This window comes from Ptychodera flava, chromosome 15 (genome assembly GCF_041260155.1).
Source record: "Ptychodera flava strain L36383 chromosome 15, AS_Pfla_20210202, whole genome shotgun sequence".
Classification (NCBI taxonomy): domain Eukaryota; kingdom Metazoa; phylum Hemichordata; class Enteropneusta; family Ptychoderidae; genus Ptychodera; species Ptychodera flava.
In genome coordinates this window covers 15,762,170-15,786,302 of record NC_091942.1, presented here as the reverse complement: position 1 = coordinate 15,786,302, position 24,133 = coordinate 15,762,170, and the positions used below count along the sequence as shown (strand labels likewise).

At 38.2% G+C, this 24,133-nt stretch overlaps 1 protein-coding gene across 4 annotated transcripts in view; it reads right to left on the bottom strand.

The window, feature by feature from the left end:
- Positions 1-24,133, bottom strand: part of LOC139151313 (ras-related protein Rab-37-like) — a 129,436-nt gene that overhangs the window by 65,701 nt on the left and 39,602 nt on the right. For 2 of the 4 annotated variants that reach the window (XM_070724000.1, XM_070723999.1), the window contains exon 2: positions 17,812-17,919. In XM_070724000.1, the coding sequence (XP_070580101.1) occupies positions 17,812-17,919 (108 nt within the window). Of the gene's footprint in view, positions 1-8,513; positions 8,625-8,817; positions 9,054-17,811; positions 17,920-24,133 lie in introns of those variants that run through there. The other 2 variants (XM_070724001.1, XM_070724002.1) reach the window with 2 other exon arrangements.

Genomic DNA, 24,133 nt, shown 5'->3' with positions numbered 1-24,133 from the left:
TTTCTGATAATTCCACACTAAAATTATTTTGGCTTTGATGATTTCCTAATTAATTCAATTATTTGAAATCATATTGATTATTTTTTTCTGGGTGAATTGATAGGGTTTATACAGTACAAGAATTACATACAATGTAAGTCAAACTTTGACCAAAAATGACAAAAAAATTCCTTAAAAATACACATTTGCATATTTCATCACAATTTGAACAAATCTAAGTTGGGTTATCCCTATGGACCTGTATACCAAATAACAAAGCTGTCTGACCAGCGGATATGAAGAAGAAGATTTTTTACCAAAAACACCTTTTTTGGCATTAATTTGCCTATTTTCAACAATATCAAAAAATTAAAAAAAATAGTTTCTCAAAATCTTATTTTTCATCTACACAACAAATATCAAATCAGTAAGTACTGCGGTTCTCAAGATATTTGAGTGGACGGACGCCTCACAAACGGACATACATACATACATACATACATACATACATACATACATACAGACTGACGACGGACGCCGGACGGATACCCATCCCAATAGCTTCTATAGACTATAGTCTATAGTAGCTAAAAAAAGACCACAGTCTACATGATATCCAAACAAGACCAGCAGTTAAATGAGTAAAGACATAAAGTTTCAAAATCATGATATGGACATGATCACTAAAGTTCAAATGGGCAGCAAGCATGTACCACATCATGCAAAGGTCAATTTTGTTTATACAACCCGTGAGAGTTTAACCTGAATCATGTTTGCTACAGCTAGCGACACCATACTATGATGATTTACACTTCTTATAAACACAGCAAACAAGTCGAAAATTGACATTTCTTTACTGCTGTACAGACTGACTATAGAGTGCGACATTGTATCAGACAGATGGGAATGCTGCCTGTGCTTGGAATCTTTGCTATTTTCATTGTCAACTCAAAGTGCCACAAGATGGAATTTTAAGCCCCGTAGATGCATAGAAACATAGCGATAAAGCTAAGAAGATTGCCTTACTAAGATGTAAAGATTAACATAGTTTCACCAATTATTCAGTCAGTGTTCAGCCCTTCATGCTATCATTAGCATCTGAATATAGCCGTTTCTATCCACGCCATGTTTCTTTGCAATAAAACTTTAAGAGGGGGGGGGGGGGGGGCAGAGTAAAAAATACTCTATACACAAAAGATGTTGCAAGTGATGATGAAAATTAGGAATTTAGATGTGACATATGTAGGTACAGCTGAGGGATATGTATGTTTACATTCAAAATGTCAAAAACTACTGAGTCAAAATTTTACAATAACACTTTTGCCAATCAAATCAAATCGCAATGGGAGCTGATGGCTTAAATTCAGCCCAGCACGCCTGCATCATATTGGTACGAAGTCTCACCGGTTCAACTTGCATTCAGAATTATCCAGATGCAGTATTGTTTCTTTCTATACTCACTGATCTGATGGAATAGCAATGATATATAGGGCAATTTAAATCCACCAGTGCCACCAGAACAATTAATTGACAGCATGCAGTGGTAACAGACCCAAATCAGATCAAGTTTTTTGTCTGGTTGGTATTTTTGTTTTTGCTCTTGCTGACAGATAATAAACGTGAAGTTAATATCATCCCTATTTCTTGAGCACATACATGTAGGTCTAAACTTTCTTTTGATATCAAGGAGGCTCAACCACATCTAGTACCCTGGCAAGAAAGAGAAGGTAGAAAAGCTTTTCTTTTTGATTTACCGTGTAGGCAGACACCACATGTTCCATGGTAAAACTCCTTGGAACCTCAAAGGCGGGAAGTTCTCCTCTTTTCCCTATGGTATTATATAACTACATAACTATTTTTCCTTTAAACAATCTGTCCATCCCTTTCTTTTAGATCACCTTCATTAAGTATGAATTCATATCAGGATTCTCACAAAAGGATTCAGAAGGATGGGAGTCCCTATGATTTTTTGACCAATCTGTTCATATATGTTAATGACTATACAAAAGAATACATTCTCACAACCAATAGAATTGTAAATTATACATTGTTATGTAAATTTGGACACAGGTCTTGATTTTTCAAATGCTGAGGAGAACACTAGATGTGGTTAGATCAATGTAGAGGGAAAGGGGTAATTGCTGTATTCTCACACCTTTTCAATGTAATACAAAATGCTTTGGAAACAGAAGAGTCCCACTTGTACAATGCTTGTACAATGTATTAAACTGTTGACACATTTGTAAGATATTGTATGCTATTACCATTAGACATGTCTTTACAAATTGCCCTGACTAGAGCCAAAACACGCATAGCTGTGTACCTAGGTATCCAAGGCCTGAAGTACATGATTCTATTAATTTAATTTAATTTCCTGGTTTGAATATCTTTCACAATAATGATATTGAACAAGAAACACATGCAAAAGCATCTTATAACCCCACTTTCATAGTATACAGATCCAATAAGAACACTGCTGGTATACCAATGGGATTTGACCACACAACAGTGTTTTAAAAGATAGGTGAACCAACACTCTCTTTAAGGCAAAACTTCCACTCACATCATTACTGGTGTTTTACATTTACGGTTATGTTCAATACATTGACAAAATTGACTTATCCTTTCTCAGTTTTGTCAACTATGGTACTTGTTGCCATGTTGGATCCACAATAAAACAAAGGATTCAGTCCCAAACACAATTTTCTTTTTGGCAAAGAACAAAGGATAGTAGGAAAAGTACCACTACTGTTGTCTTACAACAATATCCCTAAAATCTCTTGCTTTGTTGACTAAAAACAGTAAAACTTTAACTCTTTTTCTGCTATAGTTCAGCCACAAACCCATTGTTATCAATGTGTTTGTGGACATGTTCACAGAGAATTGGGATGAACAGGTTTTCAAAGTCAACTTTGGAAGGATAAAGCAGAATGTTTTTCCAAGAAATCCAGATGAAAATACCAGAAACATGCAAAAAAAATTCAGATTGTTAAATTTTTCCATGTGTTTAAACACATTTGCGAGGGTGAAGAAGCCATTATATTTTTCAACATTTCAAGAAATACTTGTCAGAAATGAATTTCTGCAGAATAATTGAAGATTGAGTCCACAGTTCATAAACCTAAAAAATTTTATAGTACACAGTACAGATCTTGCAGTGATAAAGATGGCAAAAAATACCGATCAAAAATTACTTAGGAATATTTCAGTAGGAATTTTAATAGGATTATTATTGGCATTACTGGCATGTATGAAGTATTTAAGATGTTGATAAATTTATCCTAAGTAAATAAGCTGAAGGCTAGTCGTTTTATTAATCAGCATACTTTGACACAAACTCTCAAGACATTACCAAGCCACTCGAACAAAAATCAATGAAAAAAATTGCAATTTTTTATCACACCTTTTGTCCCACTCTCCCTTGATTAATTTTGAAATGATATTTAAGAGCACTGTTTCCTTTTCCTTTAATTTTCTCAGGAATTTTTGAGCCATGGATACAGGCCCCAGTCTCCCCTTTGCTACCGTGAAACGAGGAATTTCTCATTTCCAAGTGGAATTTTAACGAGGAGGGAACAATCACATAAAATATCCACTAAAAATATCATCAGGAAAGATTGACAGTTAAATTAATAGCTGCAAAGGTAAATGGATCTAAGTGATGAAGACTTTCATTTTTTTCCAGTACAAATCTTTCTGTTTAATAATATGGTCCACCAAATGGGATAAAATTTCATCAATAATTTAATTTTACAAGTGCTATGGTGCCTGTCTGCCATGTTAAAACACCCTACATTCCTAGAACAGGTGGTTCAGCCATTAATCTCTCGTGACGGTGTTTCATTCAATATCTTCTACTTTGTTGATAATTTCATACCAGAAGTAATATTCAAAATGCGATTTGTGTTTATCCTCGAAACATTTCCCAGAGGTTGTACATCTGTTGTGAGTTCCTTACAGCTAAATTATATGCAGTCTGCAAATAAAACGTTGCAAACTGGCCACTGTAATGATTTCAGTACAGAAGTCTTGCTTTCATAAATATTTCACAAAAGCTGTAAATGTATAGGTACAGGCTGTAAATTTACCTTAATAGGGGCTCAATATTTGTTGGGTTTACCTTGAACAAGACTGGCCATCCCTAAGGGAGTTGGAAAGTTCGATTTACATATATATATATATATACCCTAACCCACAGTACATTTTTCAGAATTGCACGAGAATCCGCAAACTCCCTTGGGTGGGGTTTTGACATAGATCATACATCGTAATTCATGTTTTTCTTGGGAAAATTCCCACGGGCTGGACATGTACTGCTGGCTACCCTCCCAATGGCTAACAAAAAATGATTAAAAAACATATCTTGAAAAATACAACTAGATCTACCCCATCCCCACCCCCACCCCCACCCCACCCCCGAAGTAAACAGAATCTTTGAGTTAACATGTGTTGGTATTTACAGAGTAAATCATATTTCAAGACCCATGTACTTGTTTAGAGCCTGTTGAAGCCTTTGAGTGCTGTAAATTTTCCCCACCAAAATTTTAGTACAACACTTACCAATTTTTATGAATTTGTCTGCAATTTTTTGATAATTTTGGACCACACTGACATCACTTTTCATTGGCTACAATTTTTGATCAAAATTTTGGGAAAAATCTTAAAAAATTTCTCCAAATATGAAAAAAATTTGGTTTGATTGACTAGACTTCAATGTGTTATTAAACAAGAGATCGACAATGCCTGATATTCTGTTTTGTTCCGTTCTCATTGAGTTGTGGTATCTATTCAACTTTGAACTAATTAACATACCATCGATCAGATTAATTGGTCTGCTACAATGTTTCATCTCTACAATGGGGGTTACGACAATATACTACTTTCTGTCTTATATAAATAATACAGCTCTTCCGCCTACAAAAAAAGGATAGCTTAGTGCACCATAATTTGGGACCTCATCAGAACTAGTTGCTAACTGCAAACAGCATAGTGTGGTCTCACCTTAAAGATTAGACAAAACTCTGGTCAAATCTGAAGACAAGGAATTTAATAATCTTACACAAAACCTTTCTATAAGCTGATACAAAAATATTATGGACTCAATTTCCACAGACAATTGTGTCCTTAAATTTGCCTTTCCTTTGCAAGAGTTTTCACACCCTCCAAACCATATTGTTGCAAAGTTTTGAGTATAAAAAATGGTATCAGAGCAATGGTAATATTTCTGTCTGTTTTTCTAACCAGACTGCTCAGGATATACAACAATGAACCTGCACACTCTAGTAGTATTTGCTAATTTGCGTCTTCATCAAAAACGCTGCACAAAATAACAGGTGAACTAATTAATTGCTGCAGTGTTTCGGTGAAAGACAATGCACTGGTTCATGCTATTGGAGTTCAGTCAATTGTGTAATTGCACTTTCTTTGTGGCAAACATTGAGACATCAGCGTGGTCAACGGTCTGGCATCTTAAACAAACACATGCACTTCCCGACAGTTTATAATTGTCAGCAAATTATCTTGTCAGTCTAGTCACACACCATTTGGTGTATCACAATAACAATTGTTCTGGTGATGATCACAGTTGAAACACTTGTAGTACTACAATACATACCAAATACTCGATACACGACAAAATGCAAACACACACAACACTGTCATTGCCTGGGTGAAAAAAGGCTGATATACAAACATTCTGCAATACAATTACATTGTTGTCTTTCACCCCACTTGATGTGAACGATAGCCTGTTTTAGCCGAAGAGAGAGAGTTCACATTCCCTGACACTTCACACACCAGCTAACCCCTATACGCTATAAGTCTCCTACAGACAACACAAAACAAAGCCGGAGGTCGAGACACCCAGTTTTACTCTTTGATACTCTGCAAAACCAACTGTACCACTTTCCTTGTTGTAACTACAATACCAGTACAACAACAACAATACTACTAAATGCTGGTCACACAGGAACAGTGCTTACTGCAGTAACTTGTGATGACTTGCAGTTTTTTCAGACTTTCAACAAAAGGCACAGAGCTGGACAATACAAATCTTGATTAAGTTTCACCAATGCATTCAAGCACCAATTTTCTTTATGTAACAACAAAAACCAACAATGTCTCCAGCAATATTAATTTGAATTTTGTAATCATTGATTTGACTTCATAATTTTTCCGGAAAAAAAATTAAGAGTATTCAGAAAAGCACACGATGTTATTGGATTTACAGGTACAAAACTTTTACTAACAGGTTTCAAATCAGCCTAGGGCTAGCAAGTGCTGACACTGTATTTTCTACCTCCCACCCCCAAAAAATAATGGCCTGGCCCATGTTTGGCTATTTAGTTTGGCTTTCACAGATACATGTTAAATATGTGTCCTTAAAATAAATTTGGGTCCTGTCTGGTCCAGACATAATGCATTTTGTCAACAATAACAATGGCAAGCAAACATCAATGGGCCATATTGATGAGTTGAACATTGGGGATTTCACGTGCTGTCAGCCATGGAACATAAATGAAATTCAAAAATCCAAACAGGGAAGTCAGAAGTTACAGTCCCTGTCAATATTAAGTTCTTTTGAAAACTGAGAAAATCAGCCATTTAACAAATAGAATAAATATAAAAAATTATTTATATTGTATCGCAGAGGGACCTGCTCTTATACTGTGAGCTTTGCCATTTTCATATTTTTATTTTTTCTTTGCCCCCTCCCCCCTCGGTCTCCTCACATGAGGGTTTTCAATCAGTACAGCTACAAGAACAGTTATGATGGTTTTAACTGGTCTATTGATTTTACAAGTGGTATCAGCTGGACTGTGAAATAAGTCAATGCTTCATAACAAGCATAATCCTTTCGGGATTTTGTTACATGTTTGTTTTCAATGTACAACAGTTTGCGTGATATTACACTTTAAAGCAAATGTAAACGGTTATTCTTTCTGTATCCATACATTTTTTCACGGTCATGTCTCAACATCAACTAGTATTCACTGTAGCAAATTTCTCAGTTGCTATCTCTCTGAATCTACATCCCCCCTCCCGACTCCCTCCCTATTTTCTTTCCCCCTCCTCACTCCCTCCCTATTTTCTTTCCCCCTCCCATATAATATATATAATGAACCACTTTCTACGACTGCAGTCACTGAACAACAATTGGAAAAAAAACACTACAAATACACTGATCAAGAAAGGTGTATAGAGTGTACACCACAAAAAATAACCTGAAAAATCACAACCGTGTTTTATTTTACTTGACCTTGCTCCCAAACTAATATCGTATTCAATCTATCAATGTGAAATACCAGTTTAAAAAATCGTTCTGCCCTTTCTTTGGCTGTGCTTTTGTAGGGACAAGGGAAACTAATTAAATTTTGATTCAGGTATTATAGTTGAACTTTCCTTGACCTAAACTCCCATGATTGTAAATCTCTTTTTATATCAGACCGTATTGCCTTTGAAATGTGTCCAAAAAAAAGGGAGTGATGTATCAAATTTGCCAATGTCGCACTGAGAACAGGGGTGAAAATTAATAAATAACAACATATAGAGGTTGGTTTGTTTATTGATGGAAACTTTGGTTAGGAATGATAACTTCGCAACCCTCCTCTCAAAGCCCTAGCTATTTCACATTTCTTAACAAAGATATTTGATAAGCTCACAATATAATGAATATTACGGCCTTTCCGTGTATTGCTCACTTAGTTCACAATAGAGCTTATTAAATTTGATTTAATCTTCCTTATTGGACTGGAAGCATTTGTTCCCTCACTGTATTTTGTGTTTGAAGCAAAACTGGGGATGCGAAAATTCGCTTAAAAGCTGCAACATTATCTTGCCTCGGGTGAAAACAATTTTTGTACATTGGTAGACATTTCCACACCGCCATATTTCACTTCAGTTTACATAAATCTACGTGGCTCAGACGACAAAATTTCTGTAGCACATACCTTGCTGAATAAATATTACATAACTGTAGCGATTTGTTTTAAATGCATATTTGTGATAAAAAAAATGCGCCACTGGTTTCACCTGATCACCGCATGTACCTGCGTGCACTCTAACTATTACGTTGAAAATTGGTACCCGCACATGAACAACCCAGTCACGTACGAATTTTGTTTGCCGATTCTGGGTTTATTTACCGTTCCCGGGGCGTACACTACTTTTGATACGGCGCTATTTACAACTGGAGATTTTCAGTATTTTTTGTGAGCAATATCTCCTCCTTTAGATTATATTTTTTCCCGTTTTTCTATACAGTAGGCTGGTGACGAAAGCACATGCCTGCGGCTCTATGCATGTTCAAACAAATGTAAGCCTCGACACACATACACAAAACAAAACCATACACAGACAGCGGCGTGTACTTCCTCGCTCACTTTCACTGATATTGAGTTGAGACATCGACAGCGACCTGTACGTACGTGCCCGGCTACAGTCGCGTCGCGTACGACTTACACACCGATGCGCAGGAATAAAATTCCTCGGAGCAGATTTAGAAAACAGTGAAAGTTTGGTCAATAGTTTCTCACCCTAAAATCGATGCCAACGGTCGAGATGAAACTTCCCGATAAAAACGCCCCGTCTTTGAACCGCACCAACAAACACGTTTTCCCGACTCCAGAGTCGCCGATCAACATTACCTACAATATCAACGGAAACACCTGATTAAAATTTCAACGCCTGTAAGGAGCATCTTCAGTAGAATTCAAAAGATAATCCCTTGTGATGTACTTGGAACAAACTTTCTTTCGATTGCAATGAATCAGAACACCGTCTGAATAGGATGTAAACAGAGCTACAACCAGCTGACATTACATTACAAACCCGTCCTACCTTACAAGCGAAATCATAAAATTCGCTGTTCAAGCTGCCGCCACGAATTATTCCGTTGGCTGTGGACATGGTGGTTGCACAGTCTCGGCACAAAAACCGAGTATAAATTCCTGACAAATCCAATAATCGCTGGGTAAATTCCTACTTATTTTGAATCGAAATACACTTAGACATCGCTCGCTCCTCATCCGTCCATCGCTGGGGCTACCACCAACACAGGGGAACCAAGATGGCGGCTGTAATAATGACGTCATAAATGCACGTGGAAGAGTTCATTTTTCCTAGGGAAGGCGGGAAGTCTGATCAGGGTCCTCTTCACAAGCTCTTCATTTTCGTTTCACTTTAAGTGACAATGGATGAACATACCTTCCACATATTGTGGATATTTGAACATGCTGTTTAAATCACACGAAAGCTGCTGCGTAAATTTAGCTCATACAATGACGGCGATTTTACTGATTTTCCTCACTAATCAGTGATAACAGGTGTCATGGAAGACAGTGCCGCCCTGAGGGCGCTGGCTCAAATATCAAGGAGAAGCGTATACCATGCGCGATGGGACTGTCGAGAGATCAAACACATATTTTGTCTATTTTACATTTCAAACAGTATACACTCTACCCACTGTAAAGTAGATTTTAAAAATGAAATTAATTAATATGTTAAATGTTCATGGATTAAGGGCGCTCATGATTGACTCGTGACAGGGTCTGGACGGTGTGAGAAAAATTTAAAGGTTTTCTGCGCGGCGACCGGAGGGGCCCATTTGGGTTTTTCACCAGCAAATGGTGTATACTTTTCCAGTATTTTTTGAAAACTTGTAGGCCTACTCAGTGCATACAGTCACACAAAAATTATCTGCGACTGCCTTTATTCGATCACAATTTCTGGAAACTGCCATGTTCGACGGAATCCCCGAGTAGGGTTCATGACATTCAGAATTTCAAAATATTACTACTCTTCAGGTTTGCACGCAGAAGCTTGTTAAAAATTTCATATTCTTCTTTCTTTCTTTCTTTCTTTCTCCTTTTTTGTAACACTCAAAATATACTTGGCTGCAACTAGCATAGGGAGTTGTAGATATTTTGTCCACTGTGCTTTAGCCTTTTAAAATATTAGTAATTTGAGGCAATTTCTAATATCCATCTAAATTTCTGTACGATACTCCTGATTTTCATCCCTGGCCGCAAAGGAGACTAAATAAAACGTTTTCATAAAAAAAAATAGAAAAGACATTTGTTTTCTCAGATTTAAGAATACACAGAATATTTATACCATTTGAAACAATTATTGGATCCGACAATGATGATTCTTTGTGTATTTTATTTTATTTTGCACTGATCCTTCGTGGAATGCAGTAGAGTTTAGTCTGCCAAATTTTTAGAATGTTTTCCAAAAATATCAAATATTCGCTCCTGGATTGAACATGGCACACAAATGGCAGTTTTCATCAGTGTGATAACTTGCACCGCTTCTAGCGTAGTTTGGCACGCTGAAACCAAACCTATTCAAAAAGTATTGTCCGTATAATAATAATCCTCTTAATTCGACTGGAAATGGATGATGGATCAACAACAAATTATTTGCCTCGTTGCATGTACCTAGTAATACAAAGGGGCATATCTTGTGGCATGCTAAGGCATTGGAGGAAAATATCCCTCTGCTTCTGGTTAGTGAAATAGTCATAGTTATTTCATTCAGCTTTGTCCCCTCGAAATCAACTGGTTCGTCCCTCAAACTCCTCTGCTTCTGCTTCTGGCCTGGCTCCTGGTTAGGGGTGGACCATTTGATATCCTGGGGGGCTTGGAAGATTGGGGGGAGATGCCAGGTGGAGTTGCTCGAAAAAAATCTGGCTTTAAGTGGCTGATGGAAAAACAATTATGGACCATTGCGACTTGGAAAAAAATCTTGGCAATTGTTCGATGCACACTGCAGCATCAATAAAAATCAAGCAGTAGCTCTGGAGTTTTATAAAGCATAAACCATTTCAAGCTTAAGAAACAATAACTGAATATGAACAATTGTACAGTATACATGACCTTCTGATTAGAGGAAGTATGCTGAAATTGAACGAAATTGCTCACCAGTGTTTTCCAGAAATGTGTAAATCTGAATGTATGGATTTTGTCAAAATACCACAAGAAGAGAGACAGCCTGCCATGAACTGGGTCAAGTGGACTCAGTCAGTCAAGTGGACTGTTCAACTTGCTAATATCACTCAAACCAGGGCACTTGTCAGACAATGACATATTTTTTTCAAGCACAAGTAAATGCCTGACCATAAATGTACATGATTTTACAATATATGTAGGATACCATCATCTCTTCTGATGACACCAGTGATGTTCTCAGAAAAGTTTCCACTGTAAGTTTGTTAATGCTTAATGTAGAACTCAGTGATCAGGTTGTTTGATTTGTATTTTCAGTGTGTTACCCATGGTATAAATAAGATCTATAAACTGAACTTTTTGTAAAGTGAATCAAAAATGTACATGTATTTACATTTTTTATTTAGTTTCTTGAATATAGTCTGTGTGCGATAGAACAGCATCTTGTTACTGGGTGTGAAAAACCAAGCAAACAAACATTGCACCGAAATTTGGTAACAAAAATATATCTCGAAGAAGGAAAGTGAAAAAAAAGTTGCCAGCATATGCCCTGCAGAAAAAAAATAATTCATGATGAAGCAGGTGGGAAAAAAAATAATGGCTCTCCACCAATCTTCCAAGCCCCCAGGATATCAAATGGTCCACCCCTTAATGAAATAGTCAGATATTTCATTTAGCTTTGTCCCCTCGAAATCAACTGGTTCGTCCCTCAAACCCCTCTGCTTCCGGTTAGTGAAAGAGTCATAGAAATTTCATTTAGCTTTGTCCCCTCGAAATCAACTGGTTCGTCCCTCAAACCAGTAGTACCTTCTGGATATAACTCGCACCTTGAGTTTTTATATTTCATATTTTATTCCCAATTTATTTATTTACATTCACTGGTTCTTTTTTCTGTGGAATTCTTTATCGTTATTTTTGGTGCTCAATTATTGGAGAGGACAAAGTGGACGCAACTCTATCTTCAATGAGAAATATGGAGTGAATAGATATGCTAAAGTAGATCGTTAACACGCGCTGACAAGAGAAACCCCATCCACGGCTAATGATTAAACTGTCTGATTGAGCTAGCTTGCCTGTATGAATGCTCGCCTAATTGACGTCGACGTGTTCTGTAATTTGGTCTACACGCGGTTTGTTGAACTTTCTGATGGGCTGCCTCTTGTTTTGCAAGACCAAGGGTTCGTTGCGTGGCAACGACTGAAACAGTCTGGCCCGAGGGCTGTCTGTGTACAGGGCAATGGAATTACCGGCAGCGACGACATCTCCGAGCTGCATGTAAATAAACACCTCGGTGCTAACCACGTTGTCTTCTATAGCGTCAACAGCTGTAAACTTTAATGCGTAATTTTTCATTTTTTTAATCCCTGCCTGTAAATAATATAAGGTTTTACTCCCTAAATCATGTCAAAATATTGAAGTCGATACAACCTGTATAATACCTGTATACATGTCAACATTAGAATTTTTGTCATTACTGAAATTGGATTTGTCAAAGATTGTATACAAAAAATGCATATTGTACACTGTGTGTTATGTCCCTGAGATTAATACCTTGTATTTCCACACGCTTTGGTAGAGGATGAAAAATGTAAATGCTTAATAACACGAAAGTATTGGAAAATATTATCGAAAATGATAGGTTGTATGACCTGAATTTTAACATGGGAAAGACTGGGCGTCACTTAATGGTGTGAAATGACCCCAAAACGCCCGAAAATACCGAAATCTGTCGAAGAGAAACGAGACAACTTATGAGTTATAGCCAGCTGCACGTGTTTGTTTGGTTTTTGTTTACTAGTATGTGTTATATTGCTTCATCCTCAAGCTCATTGCTTCTATCGGTGAATATTTGATTTCAACCGAGATTTTACTACAGAGTCAACTTGAATTATGCCGAGATTATCAAGCATTTCGAGCATGCTTACATGCGTATGTAAAGTCCACAAGCTCAGCTAGCTGAAGGCGTTAACTGTAAGAATTTCGTTAAGATAATATCATCATTTTCATCATCATCATCATCATCATCATCATCATCATCATCATCATCATCATCATCATCATCATCATCATCATCATCATCATCGGAGAGCAATTGGTTATAAATTCAAGAACAGCCGCGTTACAGTACACATGGGACAAATCATGTACATTTCAACGACTTCACTGAGAAAAGATTTCTGATATTCAAGCCAGCATGTCGCCTTTATTGAATTCTACTTTTAGCACCTCAGCGGAAACGTTGCGAGTTTGTGTTATTGGAAATCGACGGCTGGGACGGGATTCGAGTATTACATCGTCGGGCTGTGACGTCATTGCATCGGAAACGTACAAAAAAGAAACGCGTAATTTGCTAATATTTGATACGTCACGCCAAGCACGTAAAACGCACAGAGGTCCGAAAACGTACCAATACAATTCAGTTTAATTAACACGGCCACAATTAAGACGCGAGGTCAGTAAGCAATGGCGTATTCAAAGGAAAATGTTTGATGTGACATTAAAAAATTTCCAGTGGAGAATGTGTTCGCTGGAAATGTGTGGCTTATCACGCGTCGCTTTATTGCAACCTTTAATTTGATGAGTTATCTAAATTTTACAGCGTCTTTTCCCAGTCAGCCATATTTATTACGGAGCCACTCGGTAAATGACGGATCACCTTAGACTTAAACGAGGGGGAGAAATATCGATACAGCGAAATAAAAATGCTACTCTCTTCATATCAATAAACTTTATTTTCCATTTCGACCGAAAAGAAATGCGATACCGGTAGCTAGCAGCCGAACATAGAAACCAAATTACCGGTATTTGACTATTCACAAAATTCATGGTGCATATGAGGGTAACGCGCTGTAATGTATTCGGTCAAACTTCGTCATTTGGATATTCAAATACAAAAAAATCTTCGTTCTGTGCTATGTCCCGATATTTTTGAGGCTTACTGTATCTTTACCCATTGTTCTGAATTTCAATTCATAGTTTGTTAAAGTCAAGTCCATGGGATCATGGCGAACTAAATAGCCATGTAGGTCTTTTCGTTTCGCTTTATCAACTTTTATGAGCATGACTAGTTAATTCTTAGATGGGTCTGTATATGTATATAGGTCGACCCTATACCGACGAAGTATCATGGGCTAGACGATCAGTCTAGGACTTTAGAGTCGTTCGGATTCTCTCACAAAATTCCTGACAATTAAGTTACCGTAATGACAATTTAACATCCCTGTCACTTTTCACGATATATCCGTTCTTTACATCCAATACTTTCTTCCGTGAACCACGGTCCCTATATAGGTCCACATAGTGAGGGACTGTCTGAGAACAAGTTTCGTGAATTTTCCCATTACTAACTACGATGTAACTTCTTTGATAAACTTTGAGGTGCCCATATGACCCATGTGATGAGTGTCTCGTTATCTCTGTGTGCTACAAATAAAAAACTAAAGCCTTGGATATACCGTGAAAGCAAATAAACAAAGCACCACAAAAGATTCCGGCCGCCATCTCTAACATCGATCACCAGCTTGAAACAATTTCTCTTCAAAAGCCACCCGACCCAATGTAATTGGTATTCATATATCTCTCTGTGTTACACATCAAAAATTCACACAGTCTTTGATAAATACCATGAACACAAAAGGCCAAATATTATACCGCCTCTGCACTTCCACCAACCAGAGAGACAGAGGTACATGTCGCTTGATTTAGTAGTTGGCTTCCAGCTTCCTTGCTACAAAAGTGCGTCAACAAATGTCAGACATGGTTGATCGTTTTCTGTGTTAATTAACTGGAATTAGCCAATCCGTTTTTAGAAATAGGTAAGTGGAACAACAATCAGACAAAATAACCAAATTGACGGCACATGATCCGCTGTAAGCCGCAAGGATCAAGGTGGGCTCGGTAATCGTTGCTAAGTGCTTCATCTGGGGTCCCATCGAGATGCGCGAAGTTTTTTTATTTTTCGACACACACACATATAATCAGTTCCTTGACTTCTATCGGATTGCTATGTCTCATCATGTGCAGAAATTTCAAATATTATCGGAATGGGTTTCACTAATATCTGTTTAAATCTATTATTAGAAAATGTATATTGTTATTACTATTCCAGACAAATACCTGCTAATTTTTCCCATTGGAACGGTGTTTACGTCAGATATTGAGATGCACCAGCGATGCACAAGACAACTTGTGCATCGCTGAATTTCTGGAATTTAAGCTTTTACTTTAACCAGGAACGAGAGCAATATTTCATTGCCATTTTCATTGCCAAGAGTCTCATAAAACCCGCTCTTCCAGTATTTTCACTGGTACAATGTGAAATCTGATATTCTTTGCACGGTCACCCGCAAACACATTTTTTTCTAACATTTTATAGCTCAACGCTTGAACGTGGAAAATATAATAGTTGATGTAACAGTTACACAAACGTCGAGCCAGTCAATCGGACAATTTCTTACTTCCTGTCTTGTCTATATCTGCAAAACACGTTCGGCTTTTTAAGACAGCCACAATGTTCACACAATTTTCACACTCTCGGTTTCTTGTTCACCCATTCGAAATTCCCCATTCTCCAACTGGGCGAGAAACATAAGAAACGTTTGGGCAACTTGCAGACATCAACTGAAGACTCTTGCTCCCCAGAACGCCCCTTACGGCAAGATTTGACAACAAAATTTATTGTTGATGACGCGCAGAGGGGAATTACAAAATCGTATCCAAATTACATTAATTCCCTTACAATTAATTATTCATTCCATATTATCTATTCTGTAGATGTAGAGATACGGCCGATCGTTCACTTCATTCTGTGTCTCCAACTGTACTAATGCGGGGGTACCCTGTTGTCATCGGATTTCTCAGGGCTGGTTGTTGGACAGCAGACGTATCCCAGTTACATGTTATTATAATAATAATAGGAGAATTACTTTATTTTTTATGTGTGTGTCTAGATTACTATTGCATGGACAATGACTGGGTCACATTAAGGGTCCTGTCTCCCCACTTACCCACGGCCAGTCGAGATCAAGGCCTTCCAAATCACAGTCACCTGTGATCTATTCCGCTCTGGGCCTATGCGCCCCCTAGACGTGTGCACATATGCCTGATGAAGAGGACATATATATACGCGTCTATGGGGCGCATAGACGCACAGCGGAATAGACCACGGGTGACTGTATTCCAAATTAATCAACTCGTCCCGCAAACAAAAAGAATACAAACTCTTTACAAATTATCATTGCTGTGGCATGAGCATTTCCCTTCCAAACATCATCATATTCGGTGATTCACCTGTTGGGGCGCATTTAGAAAGAATAGGAGTTTACACATTGATGGGATAGGCTGAAGTTAGCGACACTTCTCCACCTAATTAATTGCAGCCAGAACACCTCCTCCGGGGGAACGCACAACGTGACAGATAAGGCTTAATTTTTTTCGTTGCCAGCTGGTGGCTTTTCACGACGATATGTCGATGGATTTGTGTTTGGGTTCATTTTTTATTGCCACGTTCGGTACTCAACAGTGAATAAAACCATATACACAATACTACGAAGAAATAGTCTATTTATTCTCCTTTGCAGAGTTGTATGTGCACAGGGGTTTGCTTGAAACGAACCTCGTTCATGATTATAGTAGGGATAAAAGAAACGACTTCAAACGAAAGAAATAGACAAAGCAATGATAGAGGGCGCTTTAGACTCGCAGGTACAAGGTGCGCCCAGCTTGATTTGATCTATACAGAGTGTGCTTCCTCGTCACCCACTAAAACGTTCGAGGGAAAGGTATCGGTCACCAAGCTTTGCAATACATTACACAAATAGATGCAGCCGTAAAGAGATTGTGTCATATATCTTAAGCGAGCCAAACCTAATCTGTCATTTGATACCATCACAAAATATATCCTAAATAATTAATGGCCAGCATTCCGTCAACGCCACATACAATTTTCATGTACGAAACGATAATTTTCGTCAAATTCCAGAGAACTGAAACTCTCAATCAATATTGATAACTTAATATTTATATTTAGTTACGTATCCTGCCCGTTCAATTTAAACCAGAAATGAGTGATTGGGTTTTACGACAATAATCTCGTTGCAGAATCCCGCGCCATAATCTATATGTAAAACACCGTAGTTAATATCATCGTTCAGACTAATGACTTCAACCAGTGAGTCGATCAGTCAGAAAAAAGTCGAATACCCTCTCTCTCTCTCTCTCTCTCTCTCTCTCTCTCTCTCTCTCTCTCTCTCTCTCTCTGAAACGTGGTATTGGCGAACCAGTTTTTCATATCTTTACTGAAAAAAAAGCTTTACCCAGCTCAAAACAAATTTATCATGATTTCTCTGTCCTCCAGTCTCGCATGTACGGTCTTCTCCAACTAATAGACCATTCCACCTGAAATTCCATCATGCAGCAACGCCTGGAAATCATCAGATTTTCCAGGGCCTATCATGTGATTCATTTGTTTAGCTCTCGTGTCGATTTAATCATACATAAATCTTCTTTTTTTCGCCCTGACCGATCAATCTGCAAATCTGTGCATCCGTCCTGTTATCTATCAATATCAATCCATGCATCTGACAATTCCTACTTCCATCCGTTCTCCTTCACACCAAAATAATGACTCATCCATGTCTAGCTGCCACCACAATCATTCCGTTGAATATGTACACTAGCATTGGCAGTTAAATCTCGGTTTATACGCCAGTTTTCAACACACATGTGAGTGACAAAGGCATTTGAATATTATACAAGTGTAAGGTCGTGCTGATACTAAAATCATTTGTCAAAATTCTCTCTCTCTCTCTCTCTCTCTCTCTCTCTCTCTCTCTCTCTCTCTCTCTCTCTCTCTCTCTCTCCCTCTCTCTCTCTCTCTCATCCTTACTGAGAATCCAATCCCCACGGTGGCCGAAAAGGATCCTGGGAACCGTTTCTGTTCGAATTGCACCAGCAAAGATGTCTTCCCTACCCCGCTATCTCCGACCAGAATCGTCTGCAAGATAAAACCATAAACGTAAATATGTTAGAGTAAAAATGAACGACAGAGACATTCTAGTATGTCACACGGTTAAAGAGGCCGTACTCGTTAATCTGTAATGATCTTCAGGACTGTTTGAAACACGCCGCAAAAGTACAGTTATGCCGTTTGCAACATGTATTTAAAACGCTCTCGTTTAAGGAAGTGCAATTGTGAGCTAGAATACGAGAAACTTCCTCGTTAATCATCAGGGCAGAACTTCCATGTCGCCAACGAGCATTTAAAAATGACAAAATGTGCAAGATTTGTCGGAAACGAGGACGAAGTACACACGACAGTCACTGTGAAATAAGACAACGTCAGACGGATGTAGCGTGATGTAAGACCGAGCCAGGGGAAATTACACTCGTTATATCAAGGATGTGCATTTCAGTTTCTGCTTTGTCAATTTCATTACAAATCTAGGATATCGAGTCAAGGGTCATAAAAGCCTGTCCCCATTTTTACTGCATAATTATCCAATGCAATTTTTTAAATCTCCGTGTCCCCATAGTGAGGGAACGTGGCATGGCTGAGATCCGTAGCTACCATCGGCATCCACCCCCTCGGGTTACGATGTGTCAGGACGTAGGTCTCCGACAAAACACAGCCCAAGTATAGGGCTATACATTGCCGAAGTTCAATCTGATGAAAAACGGATGTAGAAAGAGGTCGGTCTTTTACGCTATCATATTACATTTTTATTCGGCCCTCTCCTCACTAGTGAGAGGAACTCTCCTCACTGGTTAGGGGAGGACAGCATAAAAAACGATCGTGATACGATAGAGTAAAATTCCGACTCATCTTTACATCGGATTTTAATCACATTGTCTTCGTATACGCTTTGTATGCACAATCTATCTTTATTCCGTGACTTTAATTTCAATATGCATCTTTACATTCACCGTCAAGGGAATTAAACCGAGAGAGAAATTCTATTAGTTCAGAGGTCACCATTTGGGTTACAAGGTTACACAGTTTCATAACATCTGCCAGGTACCTGAGTGTTTCCAATCACATGACTGTATATTGTATGAATAACACTTAAGTATTCCCGCGGGAAAGGAAACCAAAACGAGCTTAAATGCATTGGGCAGATTATACGACACCTACGAAGTCGCCAAAAATAACGTTTGACCTACTTCTTTCTCCAGGAATTATTACTGAATACAGCACTTATCTTTATTTTCCCCCAAGGTCACGGCTGTCAAATGCGAAGGTATTCCCTACGGATGCGTCTAGGTAGAACGTAATTGTGTGTTTGAAAATTATTCCGCGGTTGCAATGCAACCGATCAATCGGGTGCAAATTTAACAATAGCTTAGGTAGAGAGCAAATTGACAGCACTGCTCTCGCACCGATATAAGCGTTCGTATTTGTTGTTTACATATCAAGATTTATATTTTCGACAACACTTTGCGAAGTTACGATCACAAGAACGTCAATTGTTATGCTATTTTACGGCCTATCATTATTTTGGATGAAGCAGAAAAAAAAACTTTGTCCGGTTTCTGTCTGTTGCAATATCCAATATCGTGCGCACGATGTATATGTAATTCCATACTCAGGGATGGACCATTTGGGGTCCTGGACGGTTGCCTGAAGAGCACAGTTTTTTCCCTCCTGCTATTTTATTAACTTAGCCAATTATAACAACTTTTACCCCCTCACAGAGGTATTTCTCTTTTTAAGTGCGTATCTGCGCGCTTTAATTACAATATTCCCTTTTTTGTTGATATATTTTTTATGTATATGGCATGACAAAAGCAATTTTGGGAAAGAAATGTACAACAGCGCAAGTTGACATGTAACTACAGGCAAACAGCATCTGCTTCACAATATTGGAAAGTTTGAAAGAGAATAGAGGAAACCTATACCGCAGCAATGATTAATGATGGAGGACAAGGTGAATGCCAAGGACGTCATCGAAGACTCAGTATGTTAACAACGCCACCACTGTTTAGTGAATAAGTTTATTTTAGGACTGCACAATGCATAGAGGGAGAGGAAATATATATATACTGGAATGGTACAATCAAATTACTAGGTGGGGGGAGGTCAGGAGGGGTGTGCCTCTCCTGTCACAGAAAATTATGAATGTAATAAATTAAATTATGAATGTAATAAATTAAAATTGAATCATTTGGAGACCAATGTGGAGTGTTCTCGACACCCAGTTTTCAAGAAGACTCAAAATTTTATTAGGCACAGAATTATTTCCAATCATTATCTTGTCAACAGAGACAGGTGAATACATCGATCATCGATTTGAACAATTTCTTTTAGAAGCCGCAGTTTAAATTAGGAGTTTTTTTTCAGCACCTCATTGTTTACCCAAATATCCAGACGCGGCTTCTGTGTTATTTGCATATGCTACAGCAGTGCGTGAGATTTCTGACGTTTCCAAAAGTTTTCGTGCTACATGGGTTCAAATTCAGGGATGGATGTTCATTTGAAATGCAGCTTCTATTTGGAAAGTAATAGGTGTGTACCTTGTAACCCCTGTAACATGCTTTGAAAGACAAAAACCCATTATTACATGAGCATAAGACATTACGATGGCCGAGTGCAAAAGGGGCGCAACTCATGTTTTTGGTCAAAATTGAGTTTTATATATTTTTGTTCAGGAATGAGAAATGCATCTTTTGTGAAAACTTTTAGTAAAAAAAGCCAGTATAACTCATGTTGCCATAGGGACATAACTTGAGTTACGACCCTTTTGCAAGAGAAAGTTAGTGAACTAAGGGCGTAACTCCGTACTTGCGCCTGTTTTGCACGGGCAAAATGTAAAAACATCAAATGATAAAATTATCTCATGATGAGGATGCTTTTCATGAATATTTCATCTAAAACAGAAAATCGACTTGTGCATAAAGCATGTAATATATGATGAGTTACGTTGTAAATGACGTAACTCATGATGAGGTACTTCGCTTTGCTCAAAATACTAGTGCAAGACAGACGTAACGTAACTCCACATCTTTTTTTTCAATTTACATAGAAACGACTTCATAATTGTAATATTCATTTATGGCATTTTATATATCTATGACATTACCCTTTACCGATAAAACAAATTGAATTTTAGAGTTAGAGGCTTTATTCCCCTCTTATCTCATGGAAGTTTGTTGAAAGAGTGAGTTACGCCCCTCTTGCACTGGACCATCGATTTAAGGTAGAACGCACCTCGGGGACAGACATTCGGACTCTCAAACTTTTACAATTCTCTTCTGATATACCACATGTGGGGGTTCATTTTAAGGCTCTGGGTGAAAGAAAACTTTTCACCGGCTTAGTTTTTCAAAATTCGAATTTTTTTTTTTTTTCCGTAGAGTTAACACAGGGGCGGCCATTTTGAATTTCTAATATCGGTAAAATCTTGGGTAATTTGTTTCTCTAGTACCAAAATTTGCACGGTGACCCCCTACCCCCCTTTTTATTCTTGATTTTGGAAAAGAATGATTGAAAGATTCCTTGGGGAAAAGTTAGAGCAAAAGTTTAAGTCTTTCACTTTTGAGGTGCATACTACCTTAATTAGGTCTATTTGAGTACAAATGTATGTGTCCTTTAACCTTGCCTAATTCCATTTCAAATGTTCTGCTTAACGTTGTTTGAAATTGACAAAAGTGAGTTCCGGAATACAGTTAATATTTGGGGTAGGTGCAGGAACCCCTTCATGTACAACGAAAACTTTTGTTAACAAGTCATAATAATGTTGGCCAGTAACTTTGAAGAACAACCATGGACATCAGATATCCAGTGTTAACTATGTGGATAAGTTGAATAGAGTATTCCAGCATGTCTTGGGAGTAAGGAAGAGAAAGTGTAACAGAAGCACAACAGACAAATAATACTATTGAAAGTATCAAATCAAAAACTGCGTATATGTAAATAAAACAATAGGAAAACTATGAGCTAAAATATTACATCATAACAGGGCGTTCAGATTTGGTGAAAAAAAATGCAATATGTTATGACAATGGAAAAGTTGTAACTGAAAATAACTTTCTGTGCGATAATTATTGTACTTTATGTCTGCTTACAATAAAGCGCTTTTACTTTTCCTGCCATCCTTGGCTCGATTGTTTTTTCATAGGCGACCTCTTTAACCCCCCCCCCGAAATCTTCCAGGCCCCTAAGATATCAAATGGTCCCTCCCTTATTAACAAATCTGCGATCTGGATCGGCGAGATCAGACGGAGGTGAGTTCAGACGTGACGCGCATTTGTGGCAGAAACAGACTGTGACAACAACTGAAATATAAACATTATTTTAATTACTGATTCCGAACACATCTCGTGTTTTTCTCCTGCATATCGGAAATCAGCCAAGTTGTAATGAAAAAACAAAATTACAATCGAGCACACAAATGATGTACCATTCCCTGCACTGAACTAACGACAGGGTCGAGATATTTCATCCAGACGTGCACCGTGCCTTTAGATTGGGAACTTCGTTCATCATATCCTTTAAAAGGTTCTCAGTATAGCTTACACATTTTCAATGGAGCTGAGAGATTTCTGTCAGGCGGTCAAATCAGTCAAACGGCGAAGCTGCGTCGACAATTTATAACGTAAACTCTTTCAAGAAAATCATGTTAACGTTGTACCGGAGTCAAGTAAAATGCCAAATTAATTCCCTTTGTGGAATAATCGGAATATGCATAGCTCAAAGGACAGTAGCCCTGTGATGAACGTGCCATTCTGCCGAACCGATTTGGGCGGGTTTTTCGTATACCTGAATAAAACGCGGTCTAATATCAGCGAAAGCCGACTGGATCATCACCGCTGTTTTTTAATCTTCTCACGATTTCGACTCTCTCCGCGGAAACGCTAAAAGGTCACATTCGATCGAATTATATTGCTATGGTTACAGAACGAATTACACGTGTAAAAACCTCATGCCGATAGTTTGCCAGAAAATGCAGATAAAGTCGCTATTAGTTTAATGGCTTTCTCAAAGACTATTCAAGCGGCACTGGGATTATCTTATGTTTTGGTTACGGCGGTTACACAGACAAAGTGGCGTCGTGCTGCCGAGAATTGACATCGAAGATGGCACGTCCGGATCCACGTTGTCACGTGGCACGTGACGTCATCAAAATGTTCATGAAGTTCAACGAACGGTAATGATGGTGGTGGCGTTGCTGAGAAATACTTTCCTGACATTCGATTAATTGAAAATAGGCGCGAAAACCTTTTTATCCGATTAGCCAGACTAATCACTGACCACGGCGAGCGTAATCCTAGCGTTCGTGAGTAAACTAGAAAAACTCCAGCTTTCCGACAACTTTCGAACAAGCTTTAGAGGAAGCACAATATTACAGGCGTTATTGAGAAACCCGTAGCTGATATTATAAAGAGGGAACGTGGGGAAAACCTTGATATATGCTTTGATTCTGTGTCCTTTATCTTTGAATTCCCTCAAATTATTCGATTGCACTCATTGCGCAGCAGTTTTCCAGAATTATAATGGATATACTATAATAAACTACGGTCCATCTGAACACTTTGCTTTACATTTTAGACATCAAGTTGAAACGGGGGTTACTAGTATGTTTTGGATTTCCTCCAGAGAGTCTAGAAGTGGGACAGGTGATACACTTATTTCACCATGTCAACTTGATGAACATGCCGTATGAACTGACAATTTTCATCAAAACGTCCCCGCCCTAACAGGGAAAAATCAAGACAACTTCGCGCTCACAGAGAACAAGACATTTCCTATGGACCCCTCATAGTTTATTTGACTTGTTGCCAGAGATCCTCGTTTCCAAGTCATTTTCTTCTCTCCGTGAAACACATTTTCTTGTTCTTCAAAAAACATGCCGAAATGCCTCGTGTTGTAAACACGTCAACAAAACTTGTATATGACATATGTGTAGCGTCTAATGACATTGTCGACAACTGAATTTTGTGAACGATATTATTTGTTTTAGGGGAGAACCATTTGATTTTTGGGGGGGGTATGGAGGAAGAGGGTATGGGAGCAAATTTTTTTTTCCTGTCAGAGTGACAGCAATTTTTTTTTCTACTGTCAGACCTGCATCAATTTTTTTTTCCAAATGGAGTAGCAGTGCAAATTTTTTTTTATTGGTCATCAAGTTTGTAATGTGTTGTATATAAGGGAGCCGTCATTATTGACGGCCTGAAACTCCGAAATTTCGAGTGACCTCCCCCCTTCACCAACA